Raw genomic sequence first — 13,520 nt, forward strand, 5'->3', positions numbered from 1 at the left:
CTGTATTGTGTTATATTTGTTAAGAACTATTCCTGCAGAGTAGTGTTATTCTACTCCCTCTACTTTAGTATTGTAATTTGCCTTCAGTTGAGAAGGGAGTTTGGCTTCTGTTTTTGCTATTTTACAGTATGATAACATACTTATTATCAAGAAAGCAAATAATGAATGATAAATGGAAAAACGTGCAGTGTCATCTGCTGCTGGTGATTATCCACTGCAGAATCTTAAATAGGCTTATAGATGGTTTATGACACCGAATGATCAAGGGAGCCTATAGAACAGAAGATTTTTTTTTTCTTACCAGGTTAATATGCTGATCAGTATTTCATTAAGGTTTCTGATTAGTAGGACTGGATAATATTGACTTGGGTCTGTTTAACAGCCATTCATCCAGGTAATGTCATTTGGTAGTAATTCTAGGATTTCATAGGACACATGCTGTCAACATCTGCAGATTCTAGCATCTTAGTTTAAAATGTATTGCTTTTGGTCATTTTGGATGGCAAGAGAAGTATCCAGGTGCAGAACCTCTGTTAGGTTTTTATAGGTGCAGCAAAACAGAAAGTGAACCAACTGGCAGTTTATATAAATGGTCCTCACATATGCTTGTATGTTAATGCTGAAGTGCAGCGAATCATGCATGCTGTTGTTCAAAATTAACAAAAGTAGTTGACAGAAACTGTGAAGTAGTCGATGAGGAAGCTGTGCCCCAAAAGCTGAGGGAAGAAGAAGGACTGTTTTCTCCTTTGCTTCTGTAGATGATTCTTGTTGCCCTAACTTGATCCTTAACAGATTTCTTATGGTCTTTGAAGAACTGACCACGAGGCTTATGTGTGGCTAGAGGTGAAGGTTGCATCTATTTGCAAGAGTTAAGGGTATGAGAGAGACTCACCTGTTGACAGTGACAAAATAAATGTGATACCCATACTCTGCCTTTTGCTTTAAATGGACACAGACTACATTATTTATTGTCATGCACATGTTTTTGAATATATGCCAGAAGTAATGTGAACTTAAACTGCAAGTAAAAAGATGCTTATTACCTATGTTGGTTTTGGTCCATGTCTATTCTCCCCCATCTCTCCATAGGAAAATACTGTGGATTTGGCTTTCAAATGGATGGTTTAATTACTTCAAAAAGTAATGAAGTCACAGTACAGTTCATGAGTGGAATACATACTTCTGGACGTGGATTTCTTGCTGTTTATTCGACCACTGACAAATCAGGTATTTATCATAATTTGGTAATTTTTCCGTACTCGTAGAATTAGAGCTGTCTAGTAAAAGCACAGAACTTATTTATTCATTCCCACATTCTCACAAAGTAACATCTGAAAACTGAGACTTCTAATGCAGTCTTCCTGGTACTTCTGCATAGGAAATTGGACTGTTCAGTTACTATTTAAGTTACTGTAGTTTTAAAGAAATGATATCAAAACTTACTCTGGATAGAAGAGCAAGAATCTGTTATGAATGAAAGAGCTGCTTTCAAGAAAGGACGAAACGCATTTTTTCAGGTAGTAATCAAGATAACTAAGATTTTTTTCTTATCTAATGGTATATTTTATACAGACCAATCTTGTGGAAAATTTTATTTCAGTAACTGTTTTCTGTACTCCCTCAACTTTTCAATTATAAAGTCAGCTGATTATTTCTTGGTCTTTTGGCCATTTTCTGGTTTTTTTCTGTATTTTTGGCTATTCTAGCCACTCAGAGAGGTTTCTGTATTTGTTTTGCATCTCCTTCCACTCACGGGAACAGTAAGTGACATACATGGTCCACAAGGAAATGAAGGATTGCCAGCAACTGCTTCACAAGACAAAAGGCTTGAGAAAACCCTTTCTAGAAGTAATTCTAAAAAGAGAAGATAAGGAGTTTTCATTTTTTAATTTTCATTTTGTGGGTTTTCTGATGCTTTTGTCTCTGTATTTTGGACTATATGTGCTAGTACACAGCAGACAGAAACATGAAGTTTGTGATATCACTCATGGATGCCAATAATGTGGCACTCTGTTCTCAATGCTGCCTGGTTTCAGTACTGTACAACCATTAAATGCTGAAAATACAGGCCTCTTTAGCTAGCTTATTAATTTAATTTTGTGAAAAGAGTGTATGTTTGTGTATCTGAATTATGTCATGTTCGCTCAAGTATAATAGTAAATTAAAATTAAGCTGCATGGAAAATGAATGTGTGTACTGGTATTTATCTTCTTGTCTATATCACATTCTCAGTAGATTTCCCAGTTACTCAGACAAATTTTCAAGGTTCTACTATAATACAACATCTGTTGCAAGAAAATTAAATAGGAACTTTTTTTTTTTTTCATTCTAAGACTTTTGGTTAATCCACAGAGGCTCAAATGTATATTTTTGTGCATTTTAAAAAGCATACTGAAACTTGTTGTCTTTTATCATCCTCTTGACCTAACATTTTTTCTTTCCAGACCTAATTACCTGTTTAGACAATGCAAGTCACTTTTCCGAACCAGAATTCAAGTAAGACTGATTTTACCTGTTCCCCTCCCAGTCTCTTTCATGAAGCCATTTTAGTGTTTCTACTTCATTCTGTTACTTATACCTCATGCAGCTTGAAAATTTGCGATCCAGAGAAATTAAGAAACAAACTAATTAGGCTTAGAGCGGAATAATTTTAATATTTGCACTCCTCCTTCCTATCTCTCTCCTTCTTTCTCTCTTTCTCTTTGTTATTTACATGCAGTATACAGTAGAACCTCGTCAATTTGCACTAACACATGGGAGCTAATATGTCATTCCCATAGACAGAATATTGCTTTATAAACATGTATTAGAGCAGGTATACACTTTAAATACTGAAACTCATAATACAGTTACGAAAGGAGCACTGAACTATGAAATGAGGTAAATTTCAAACCCATTTCGCAGTTTGTAAATTAATGAGGTTCTGTAGAGGCACAAAATGTTGTTCCTTCTGATGGAGGAAACGTTTGTCATTTCCCTGTTTTTTCCTTCTGCATTTCCATCTAGAGCAAGGACAGCGTTTAAAGTTGCGGACTGTTGTGAAGTACGTAAGCTTACTTTTTCGAGAACTTAAGCCATGGCATCACAGAACATTTCAAAGTGCAACCTTTCCATTTCTCTCTCATTTTCCCAAGTTGCAAAAAAGGGCTCTAATTGCAGGTTGTGGCCTTGCTCAACATGTGCCAAAGTCTCCAAATACCACTGTTTTCATGGTACCTGCAATGTTGCTTCAACTGTTTTTGAACTGTAGTGAAAATGTTAATAGTTTGTGTCAGTTCACTGTTAGATCTTGAAGATTTAGGGGTTGTTATGTGTGCAGTATGAAGTGGCACTAGAACATGAACATCGGTTTGCATCAGAGGTGTAGATGTCTTGTCTCTTGCTTTCCATGAACTAGTGGTATTAACTGAATTTGGCTATATTTTAATGATGAAAGCATTGCCAGGTGTTATTATAAAATAGCATTACTTTAGACATGTATTATGTAAAGATGCAAAACTAATAGATACGCAGGTTTCTAGTTTATAAAATAAAATGCACGAATAACTTGTAAGTACTTATGAGACTTTCAATTTACAGAAGCCATGCAGTGTTTATATTATAAAATGCTGGCTTTATTGCTTTTTTATATTGAGACTGGAACTGTAGTTTCAGCTGAGACATGTTTCTAAACTTTTTCAAATGTCTTTTCTCCTGATGTGTGCTTCCCTTCTTGAGTATTTTTTGTCTGATTTGATATGTCTTCAACTAGGATATGTCATTAAGTAGTGATATGTGAATGATAGCAGAGTATTGTAAATGAAAAAATAGTGACTATTTCATAAAATGGTAAGAGTTGCAGTTGCTTGCGTATCTTGACTTGATGTTTTTTTTCTCTTCCAGTAAGTATTGTCCAGCTGGATGTGTGATTCCTTTTGCTGACATTTCAGGCACTATTCCCCATGGATACAGAGATGTACGTAAAAAATACCATGGGCTTACATGAATTTTGGTAAACACGCACCGTGTAATTACAAGTTGATCATAGTTGTTCACATCAGTTCTACTGTCTGGGTTCTAGAATTTGTTCCTCCTAAAGTGACAAGCATGGTTTTCATTTTTTTTTGCACAGCTGCTAAGTGGCTGATGCTTCAGATGGTGCCATCTCCAAGGGGTGAAACAGTGTAGTGGACACTCAAAGATTTTTGTAAGGCTGAGAAGAAGGGTTGATCAATCAAAATATTGTTTTATACTTTCTAGTTTGTTTTCATTGGCTTTTTCAGGTTGGGAATTTCAGATTTATACAGAGAGAACTAGTTCTTTTAATCATGCCCTCTTTTTTTCATGCTATAATGCATCTCTAAACAGAGAGTCTCAGTGGTTATCTTAATTTTTTATTACAATATGAGAGATGAAACACTGTGCTCAGCAGCTATAAAACCACTTGCAAAACAGTTAATGCTGTAAAATTAATATTTCTTTAAACTGGAAATGAAAATCTTTAATAAGGTACTATTTTCTTAGAACACTACAAAAGCCTATATATTCTGTTTTTCAGATGTAAGCTTTTGTAACTGAATTAGCATACCTGCTGTAAGACTAGAGGGTGTTTGCTTATTTTAAGTGATTATAATTTTGCTAGCTCTCTGGTCAAGAATTACATTAAATGTCTTTGTTTATCTTGAAATGCTATTTTAATAAACCATTAGGTCTGGCACAAAGGAAAGACAATTTTAAAACATTAGCAAGCAAAGATTTTAGTACTAAGTATGAACTTAAAGTGTGCCTCTGATTTTCTTTCCTCAAATATCTGTAAATCCTAGGCTACCTGCTTAAATAATAACCCATATGTAAAACAGGTCATTATACAACTGTGTCGTATGTTCTGGGCCATACTGAGTCCTCACTGTGTGGCTGCAAGGTGATTTTTGTAGATAGTAACAAGACACAGTTGATTCTCTGCCTGATGTATTTGCAGCATCAGTAATTCTGCTTGTTGGGAGTTGTTTTGCCACAATCTGGAAAAACTGTTTTCTATGGAGGAAAAGGGAAACATGAGGAAATAAATGCTTTGTGACTTTCTTTTTGTATACTTTATAGCCCTGAATAAAAGGCAGAATTTCCCACAAGACAAGTTGTGTAGATAAAAACCCAATTGTCCAGCACTTTAGACAAAGTTTCAGGTAGAGATTTCTCTTGCATATTTTTTTCAAATGATCAGCAGCTGCTTGTTGCTTTTGAAAATACCTTAAATCTTGATTTTTGTGTGTGTGACCCACAGTCCTTGAGGACTTGGAGTGCTCATTGCTGACATCTTCTGGTGAGCAGGGAGTTGCATGCTTTTACTCAAGGAAAGGTAGGAAAGAAGAGGGGAGCTGCATGGATGAGCGAGAGAGACATAATTACATTCATTTAGAAAGCTTTTAGGATATTTGACTGATTAGAAATAGGGTTAGAGTTTTTATGTGTGAATATACCGAGGAAATTTATGTTTGGAAAAACTGTTTTTTTGGCCAGTGAGCTTGAGATACAGGCCTACTATACCATGCAATTATGTTGTTCTGTTTTCAGTTGTGTTTTTAAAATAATGTGAGAAAGTAAGTCACCCATGAAATCTTCCTTCTCTGGAAAGGACCTCCTGATTCCTTCCTAAAGAATTATAGTGAGGCTCTGTAGTACCCAGTGGACTGGTTGGCAGAGCGGTGCAGCACGTGTTTTCAGTAGAAAAGCTAGCAGCAGACTTTGTTTCGAGGAGCAACTGTTTGCAAAAAATAAAAATCTGCAGTCATCACCTGTTGCTTATTGACTTAGGCAAGTATGCACTGGGATAACCACACTAATAATAACAACAAGCTAAATATGGTTTCTAGAAGGTAGATTGGGAAAGATACCCAGGTGGTCCTTCAAAAGCAACTTGAGCCCAATCAGTCTTCTAAAATTCAGATTGATGCCAGTCTCACTGGATGTGAGTGAGGGGCTGCAGAAGGATGGTGTGTCTGTGCGTACTCCAGTGCTGCACATTGCAGGATCACTTGGGACAGTGCTGTCTATGCCTGTTGCACTGTGTGTAGCCACTAATCCTCCAGAAACCGTGGCGTGTCCGGTGGATGGGTACAAAGCCACTGCTGCTACGCCATCTTTGGAACTGGGCTTGTCTTTCTGCTTCTGAGCAGTAGGATAGTTCTTGGTCAAGCCCATTTGGCCTGGAAGGGTTTATTTCCCAGCTGAAGATCTCCTGGGCTAGCTTTGGTCCAGAGACAGAGACATCTTGCACTGCACACTGTGTGCTGTGCCTGAAGGACTTGGTGTGGTGAGTGAGCCCTGCTCTCTGTGGCCCAGCGAGCCTGCAAGCCAGAGAAATGGAGGTGCCACCGTGACGTTTGTTAGTGCATCTGGGCTAACAGTCCTCCAGGGAGAGAAGAACAGGATGTCCTGCTAAAAGTTTTTTCATCCCTGATCTCCATTGATCTGTACAACCTAGGTAATCGGCTTCTTTAGAACGAATTGTATTCATGTCTTACTGTGAGTTGATATGGATCAGATTGCTGGATGGTTAAACCATGTTTAGCCATGAATTTTAAAAAAGTATAGCCTATCAGCTGGAAGTTACAAAATCTGCAGTGCGTCACTCCTTAATTTTGAGAAAATGAAAGCACACTGAAAGTATGTTTATCCTATTAAAAGGTTTCCAATGTATTTATGTATTCAGCTTCTGTTGTCTAATATAGAAGATTTACTGTAGGCTGAAACTGAGCTGTCTGGCCTTTTCAGACTGATTCACCTCACTGTTTGAGCTTATTTGATTACAGTAGTTACTTTCCAGACACATCTGGGTGAGGATGGAGTGAAATGTAGGATCTTTTTGTGTTTTTATAAATCCCATAATAAAACAAAGATGAGTGGTTTCTAAATAACAGAGAGAACAGTTAAATAAGAACAGTTTCTTAATGTAATAGTAACAAAGACTGTAAGTGGAAAATGTAGCATTTACAATAAACAGTGTAATATTTAATTCTTTATAATGTAGTATTAAATATTTTTTTCCCCTTTTTCAAGTCATCGTCACTTTGTATGGCTGGTGTTCATGCAGGCGTTGTGTCAACTACTCTGGGTGGCCAAATTAACGTTGTAATCAGCAAAGGCATTCCGTACTATGAAGGCTCCCTGGCTAACAATGTCACCTCAAAAGTGTAAGTGTACTTCCTATGTTCTCCTTGTCTTTAGCACCTTAGATCTTGGTAGTGTCTCATTGCAGGATTAATTCAGCTAGGGGAGCTATGTGTTCCATGGCCAGGTTCTCTTCTGTAAGGTACTCACAATGCTCTTTTGCTATAGAGTGATTGTTTTGCCAGATATATTTAACCTCTAGACCATAAAAATTAATTTTCCAAATTCTGCAAAGAGGTTTTTTCTTCCAAAATGCATGACTTGACCATAAATTCCTAATGGTCTGTGGAAAAATAATAGTTTAATGCTAACTTTTTAGTGGCAGGGGGAAGAGTGTAACTTGTCATTTTACCTCATGAGTCCCAGGAATGAAAGCAATCAGAGGGGATTCTTGCTGTTATGATTAGCTTAATTTAAAAGGGAAGCATTAAAATGAAGTCTTCCATTTCACTGGGCAGGTGTTTGTTTGAAAGCCGTGAAGTCAGTATCTCTAGACTAGATGGCAGTTGAAAAGGTGTTTGTACTGAAAGCACTGCAACCTGGTGACACGAAGTGTTACTTTATTTGTGAAGGGCTTGTTTAGGCATATGTGCAAAGGTTTCAGCAGCAAGCAGTCTGACATGAAAAAGAAATTGAAGACAGTTTGTTTCAATTTTCCTCACTGGCTACCACAAACCCCATCTTTTGTTCTCTGCAGGGGACCATTATCTACAAGTCTCTTCACATTTAAGACGAGTGGTAAGCATTGTCACATGTATTACATGTTCATACTTTCATACAGATTTTGTGAGTAGATATAAGTGTGCAGGTATTTTATTACTTTTTGTTCTAAATAGTGAGGCTTTTTTTGTTTTTACTTCATTCCTCAGTAATGTATATTTTTGAATTGTTTTACTGTCATCATTTTGATGATTAATTATCACTGTGTTTATAGATACAGTGATGTGTAAAGTAAGCATTGCCTTATCTGCAGAAAGAGATTCTTTCAGGTTGTATTCCTCTATTATAGTCTGGGTATAAGTGACTCATCTCCCATACTTGAAACATACTGCTGAAGCAGAGTTGGGCACTTAAGAGTTGCTCTTCATTTGTAGCAACTGTGCATTGTAGGTTCTTTCCATGTTTACTCGTTGCACTTTCCTTGTTGCCTGCTACGAAAGCCAGCAGAAATCCCAAAATGATTCCTCAACTTTCTCTACCCCATTTTACTGTTCTTCTCCCATATGCTTGCAACTGAGTGCTATGTGATAGATTACTTGTCTTCTGCTCTGGAAGGGCATTTCTTGGGCCTCTGTGTGTCAGTTGTGTTCCTTCTTGGCTGCTATGTCTTGTTTTGTAAATGTACATCAAGTCGCTGATTGGTATGTTCACCCTTTTTAGGGCTTTACTTCTTTGCATGTTTTTACCTTCTGTCAAGTCCTGGTTTTCATTAAATTAGCTCTAGTTTTTTAACTGGAAGCTAGCTTTTCTGTAAGTCACCTTAAATGCCATCTTTGAAGTATTGTGAAGACAGTGGTCTTTCCTTAGTCTCTTTAACTGTTTGACAACAACAACGAAGAACAAAACAAACAAACCAACCAAAATAAAAACAACAGCAAAAAAAACCCCACAAAACAAACAACAACAAAAAAATCAAACAAAAAATCCCCTAACAGCATTAGGTCTGTTTTCCATAAGGATAAAGTTAAAAACACCAACAAAAAAGGGGAAATTATCACAGTATCACAGTATCACAGTATGTTTGGGATTGGAAGGGACCTCAAAAGATCATCTAGTCCAATCCCCCTGCTGGAGCAGGAACGCCTAGGTGAGGTTGCACAGGAACATGTCCAGGTGGGTCTTGAATGTCTCCAGAGAAGGAGACTCCACAACCCCCCTGGGCAGCCTGTTCCAGTGCTCTGTCACCCTTACTGAGAAGAAGTTTTTTCTCAAATTTAAGTGGAACCTCTTGTGTTCCAGCTTGATCCCATTGCCCCTTGTCCTATCATTGTTTGCCAACGAGAAGAGCCTGGCTCCATCCTCATGGCACTCACCCTTTATATATTTATAAACATTAATAAGGTCACCCCTCAGTCTCCTCTTCTCCAAACTAAAGAGACCCAGCTCCTTCAGCCTTTCCTCATAAGGGAGGTGCTCCACTCCCTTAATCATCTTGGTTGCCCTACGCTGGACCCTCTCCAGCAGTTCCCTGTCCTTCTTGAACTGAGGGGCCCAGAACTGGACACAATATTCCAGATGGGGTCTCACCAGGGCAGAGTAGAGGGGAAGGAGGACCTCTCTTGATCTACTAACCAGTAGATACTGGAACCTGGGGTTCCTGGGGATCCTGGTGGACAACAGGATGACCATGAGCCAGCACTGTGCCCTTGTGGCCAGGAAGGCCAATGGCATCCTGGGATGTATTAGAAGGGGGGTGGTTAGTAGATCCACAAAAAAATTTAGTCAGGAATATTGGAGATGTTTTTTAAGGCATCAGCAGAATGTGACATGGAAGGAAACTTTTACTAAGAATGGTGACAAAAAAATGCAGCTCATTTCAAGAATGTGTTTGAGCTCAAGGCCAGGGTTATGACATGGCTTCCTACATTTTTTGGTGTATTGTTTGAGTTAACATTTTGATACTGAGGTGAGTTTGAAAAACAATAAGCTATATAGACACAGAAAAGGAATGAGTGATTTGTGCATGAACCACACATACTGTTAAACCATGACAACTCTCCCAAAGCTTCTCTGCTAGTGCTCTGTGAGGGTGGTGACTGGAGAATATCCACATTACTCTTGAGCAGGCATAAGTCATGTAACAGTCAAGACCACAAGTTTGGTTCCAGCATCACTTTTAGAAAACTAAAGGTGGTGTGTTCCATCGGTAGCGTTGTTATGGAGTAAATTCAGATGACAGATTAATGTTTGCAAGCAAGTAAAGTCATTTTGCAACTTGAATTTTCATTTTTGAATCCTCAGGTTGCTATGGGACACTGGGGATGGAATCTGGGGTAATCCCTGATTCTCAGATCACAGCATCATCTATTCTTGAGTGGTCTGACCAAACAGGACAGGTGAACATTTGGAAACCTGAAAATGCCAGACTAAAAAGGGTTGGTCCTCCTTGGGCTGCTTTTATCAGTGACGAACATCAGTGGTTGCAGATTGACTTGAATAAAGAGAAGAGAATAACAGGTAAGTGAATCTGATGTGACTTTTAAGCAGCATTCAAAAAGTGTGGTTGCTGACATATTTTTTTTCCAGTGCTTGGTCTTAAATAAAGTCCAGGTGACCTTTAATTACCATTACAGCAAAATTAGTTCCATGTCTGAGCTAATATACTCAGGAGCCTGGAGTTAGAGTTGACCAGGCGGAGTCTCATGCTAGAAAACACATCTTCCATCAGCATTTTTTGAAGTGTTTTCTGTGGTTTTATTGGTCTCCTTGGAGGTGGAAATCCATCTCCAGCCAGTTCAGTTTGCTGGTACCACTGATGCTGGTGTACCGAGGTAGGTTTCTAGGTTTTTGCTACTGCCCATCATGGCCCTAGTAAATCCAACAGTGGAGATAGGAGCAGTTGCAGTGCAATGTGAGATAAGCAGCAGACTGAGTAAACCAGCTAGCAGCCTCCCCTTCAGCTCCTTGCCCAAAGTGGAACCTGGGCTGAGTTTGGGATGGTGGATTCCTCAGCAGTTCTGCTTACCTTCAGTAAACAGACCAAACAGTGCCAGCTGATGCAGACAGAGTCTGGGTTAGGCGCTGCTCCTTGGCAGAGATTGTGATTGACTGTCCGTCATGATTTTAGAAGCTGTGTTTATCTGGAGAGAGGCAGCTGGAGGGGCTGGTTCCCAATCTGCTCTGTATGATTTGCTTCATATTTTGGAAGTTGGACAAGTGACATTATGGTTACCTGATCCTGTTGTTCACCATGTGGCCCACACTGCCTAATGAAGCACTGAGGCATTTGAATTTTGGGCTTATCCTCATAGGTAGTGTAACTAGTGGCAGTGCAGCTATTGTATCTTCTGTGCGGATGTTAGTGTTCTCTATTTTGGTTTAATTGCTCAGAGGTGATTTGCTGTTGTTAATGGGCATGCTTGCAATTCAACTTAAAAAAATCAAGTGGCTTTAGGTAGAGTGCTTTTCAGAGTCCCAGGCTTTAAGACTATTGTGAAACATCCTCCTTTGATCAGTTTTTGTTTGTCTCTTTCTCAAGTGCAAGAGTTGGTCTCTGTAAACTCAGCTGCACACCTGCTATCAGCACCTTGGCTTCCTGTCATTAAGCAACTCCGGTTTAGCAGCAGCCTTTGTTATTACCTCCCTGGGGACCATTAGGATTTTACATTACTCCCCTAATTCCTGTGCTAATAAGCTTTCACAAAACAGCTTCCCTGTGTGAGCTGTTCTGCAGTGCTGAAGTGTCAGCTTTAGGAAGCCATAGTCCTTGCAATGATGCTTTTGGTTGGCAGTACAAAAGCAGGAAAAAGTGGTGCCGTCTCGGCAAATGAACAGGCCGTTTCCAACAAGAAACGGTGGGGAAGTGCTTAGCAAGGTTATATTATGAGAATTAAAATATAAAAGTAGATAAAATGATTATTAAGTTTCAGGCACTGTAGATGTTTCAGAGTCTGGCACCTTGGATAATAAAATGTAACTGGACCAGTGGAGATTCCAGCTATGTAACTCTGGATTCAAAAGCTGATCTGTTAATTCTTACGAACTGGTACCACGTTTTGTCTAACTGGGCACCTTCCTTTTCACAGGTATTATAACTACTGGATCAACCTTAGCAGAGCACTATTATTATGTCTCAGCCTACAGAATTTTATACAGTGATGATGCACAGAAATGGACAGTGTACAGAGAACCTGGCATGGATAAAGATAAGGTAAAAATACCACACACTTCCTATGGATCTTCTGTGGAGATCTTGCAGTTGTAAATATGACTAAGGTCTAGTATAGGGAGGAAACATTAAATAACTTTCATGTTTAGTGTAATTTTGAATCAGAAACAGCATCTGTGCAGAAGAAAATATGAAAATATACAAATAGGTAAGGATTTGAAAGGTTCTGAAATTCAGAGATTATTTTTATTGCTATTTGAGGGTGAGACTATTCTATACAAGAAACTTCTGTTGCCAGTGGTAAGCTGGCTGGTACTGCGTCCCTTTGAAAATAATCAGATTTATTTTGAAATAGGTTGTTTCATAATTGTCTATGTTTTATAATGTTTCTGTCAATCTTTTTGACTAAATAGTGCTAAGTTTCTTTCTTGTATAATTGAAGAGCCTTTGCAGAGGGGAGTTTTCTTAAAAAATGAAATGGTACGTTCAGATTGCAAATGCTTTGCCACACAGAAAAATTGCCTAATGTAAGTGGCAAGATAATGTTATTTTCCCTGTGTTTATGGTTTTGCAATATATAATAGACAGGCAAAATGAGAAGATTAATGTTCTACCTGGTCTTCCCAGTGTTTTGGATCAGCTTTTCTTAAAGAAATGAGAAGATTGTTGGTAGCCTAACTGCAACTGGAATTTCCATCCTCAGTTTCTTGGATGTAATATACCTTCCATGGGCCTGTGGTATTACATACATGTAATAGTAATTAGTAACCTAATAACTTTTTAGAAACGGCTATTAGGAACAGTAACTCTTTAGCTGTACATGGCTTTCTTCTGTTTGCTGTAGGTTAAGAATGTTTCATGGTAGCATGTAACATTCTGTTGAGGTTGTTGAACACTGAGTGTAATCACAATATGAAACTTTCTTGAAAGGGAACTTTACTGTCAGGATGGTCCATCTCCTTGAACCTACATGTGAGCTAACTATTCAAGAAAACAAACGCAGTATCTTTTGCTAGTTTTCGAGTGCCCTCTTCTGGCAATAAAGTAAAATCTCAGCTAGTGAGCCATCTAGATTTAAGCTTCATGTTTAGTTATTTTCCTAGAAAACATTTGAAGCTGTTACCTGATAATTTGCGCACATTCTTTTTCTTGCAAATTCATGAAGTGAAACAAATTGTGGAGCTTGAAATTACAGATCTTTTGTTTCACTCTTTGCATCATTAGGTGCAATGCATGAAGAACCATAGATACTCAGGAAGTGCCAGGTGTAGTTAGGTGACACAAAAAAAAGGTTCAGTATGGTTGATCACTTAGGCTTCAAAAAAATAGCAATTTCTTTTTCTTTTTCCTTTGTCTGACATGTCTCATTTGATGCAGCTTTGCTTTTGGATGCACATGCACACAGGCTTCTCCCTTTGAGCCTTACACAATTGCACACCAGACTAACAAGGTTTTTTTGAAAGATGGTTGAAATTCCTAACGTTGCTTAAGAGACTACAAGCTTTTCCAAGGCTTTCCTGTAGCTTCTGGAGATCTCTCAGTACTT

The 13,520-nt window shown here is 38.4% G+C and overlaps 1 protein-coding gene across 1 annotated transcript in view; it reads left to right on the plus strand.

The window, feature by feature from the left end:
* DCBLD2 (discoidin, CUB and LCCL domain containing 2) overlaps nucleotides 1–13,520 on the plus strand; it is a gene marked incomplete at its 3' end in the record, with an annotated part of 44,095 nt that overhangs the window by 22,965 nt on the left and 7,610 nt on the right. Inside the window, exons 3-9 of the mRNA XM_080357581.1 lie at nucleotides 1,090–1,227; nucleotides 2,445–2,496; nucleotides 3,883–3,955; nucleotides 7,036–7,169; nucleotides 7,844–7,884; nucleotides 10,108–10,323; nucleotides 11,892–12,016. Of these exons, the coding sequence (XP_080213707.1) occupies nucleotides 1,090–1,227; nucleotides 2,445–2,496; nucleotides 3,883–3,955; nucleotides 7,036–7,169; nucleotides 7,844–7,884; nucleotides 10,108–10,323; nucleotides 11,892–12,016 (779 nt within the window). The remainder of the gene's footprint in view (nucleotides 1–1,089; nucleotides 1,228–2,444; nucleotides 2,497–3,882; nucleotides 3,956–7,035; nucleotides 7,170–7,843; nucleotides 7,885–10,107; nucleotides 10,324–11,891; nucleotides 12,017–13,520) is intronic.

Source organism: Nesoenas mayeri (genome assembly GCF_963082525.1).
Source record: "Nesoenas mayeri genome assembly, chromosome: 1".
Lineage (NCBI taxonomy): Eukaryota > Metazoa > Chordata > Aves > Columbiformes > Columbidae > Nesoenas > Nesoenas mayeri.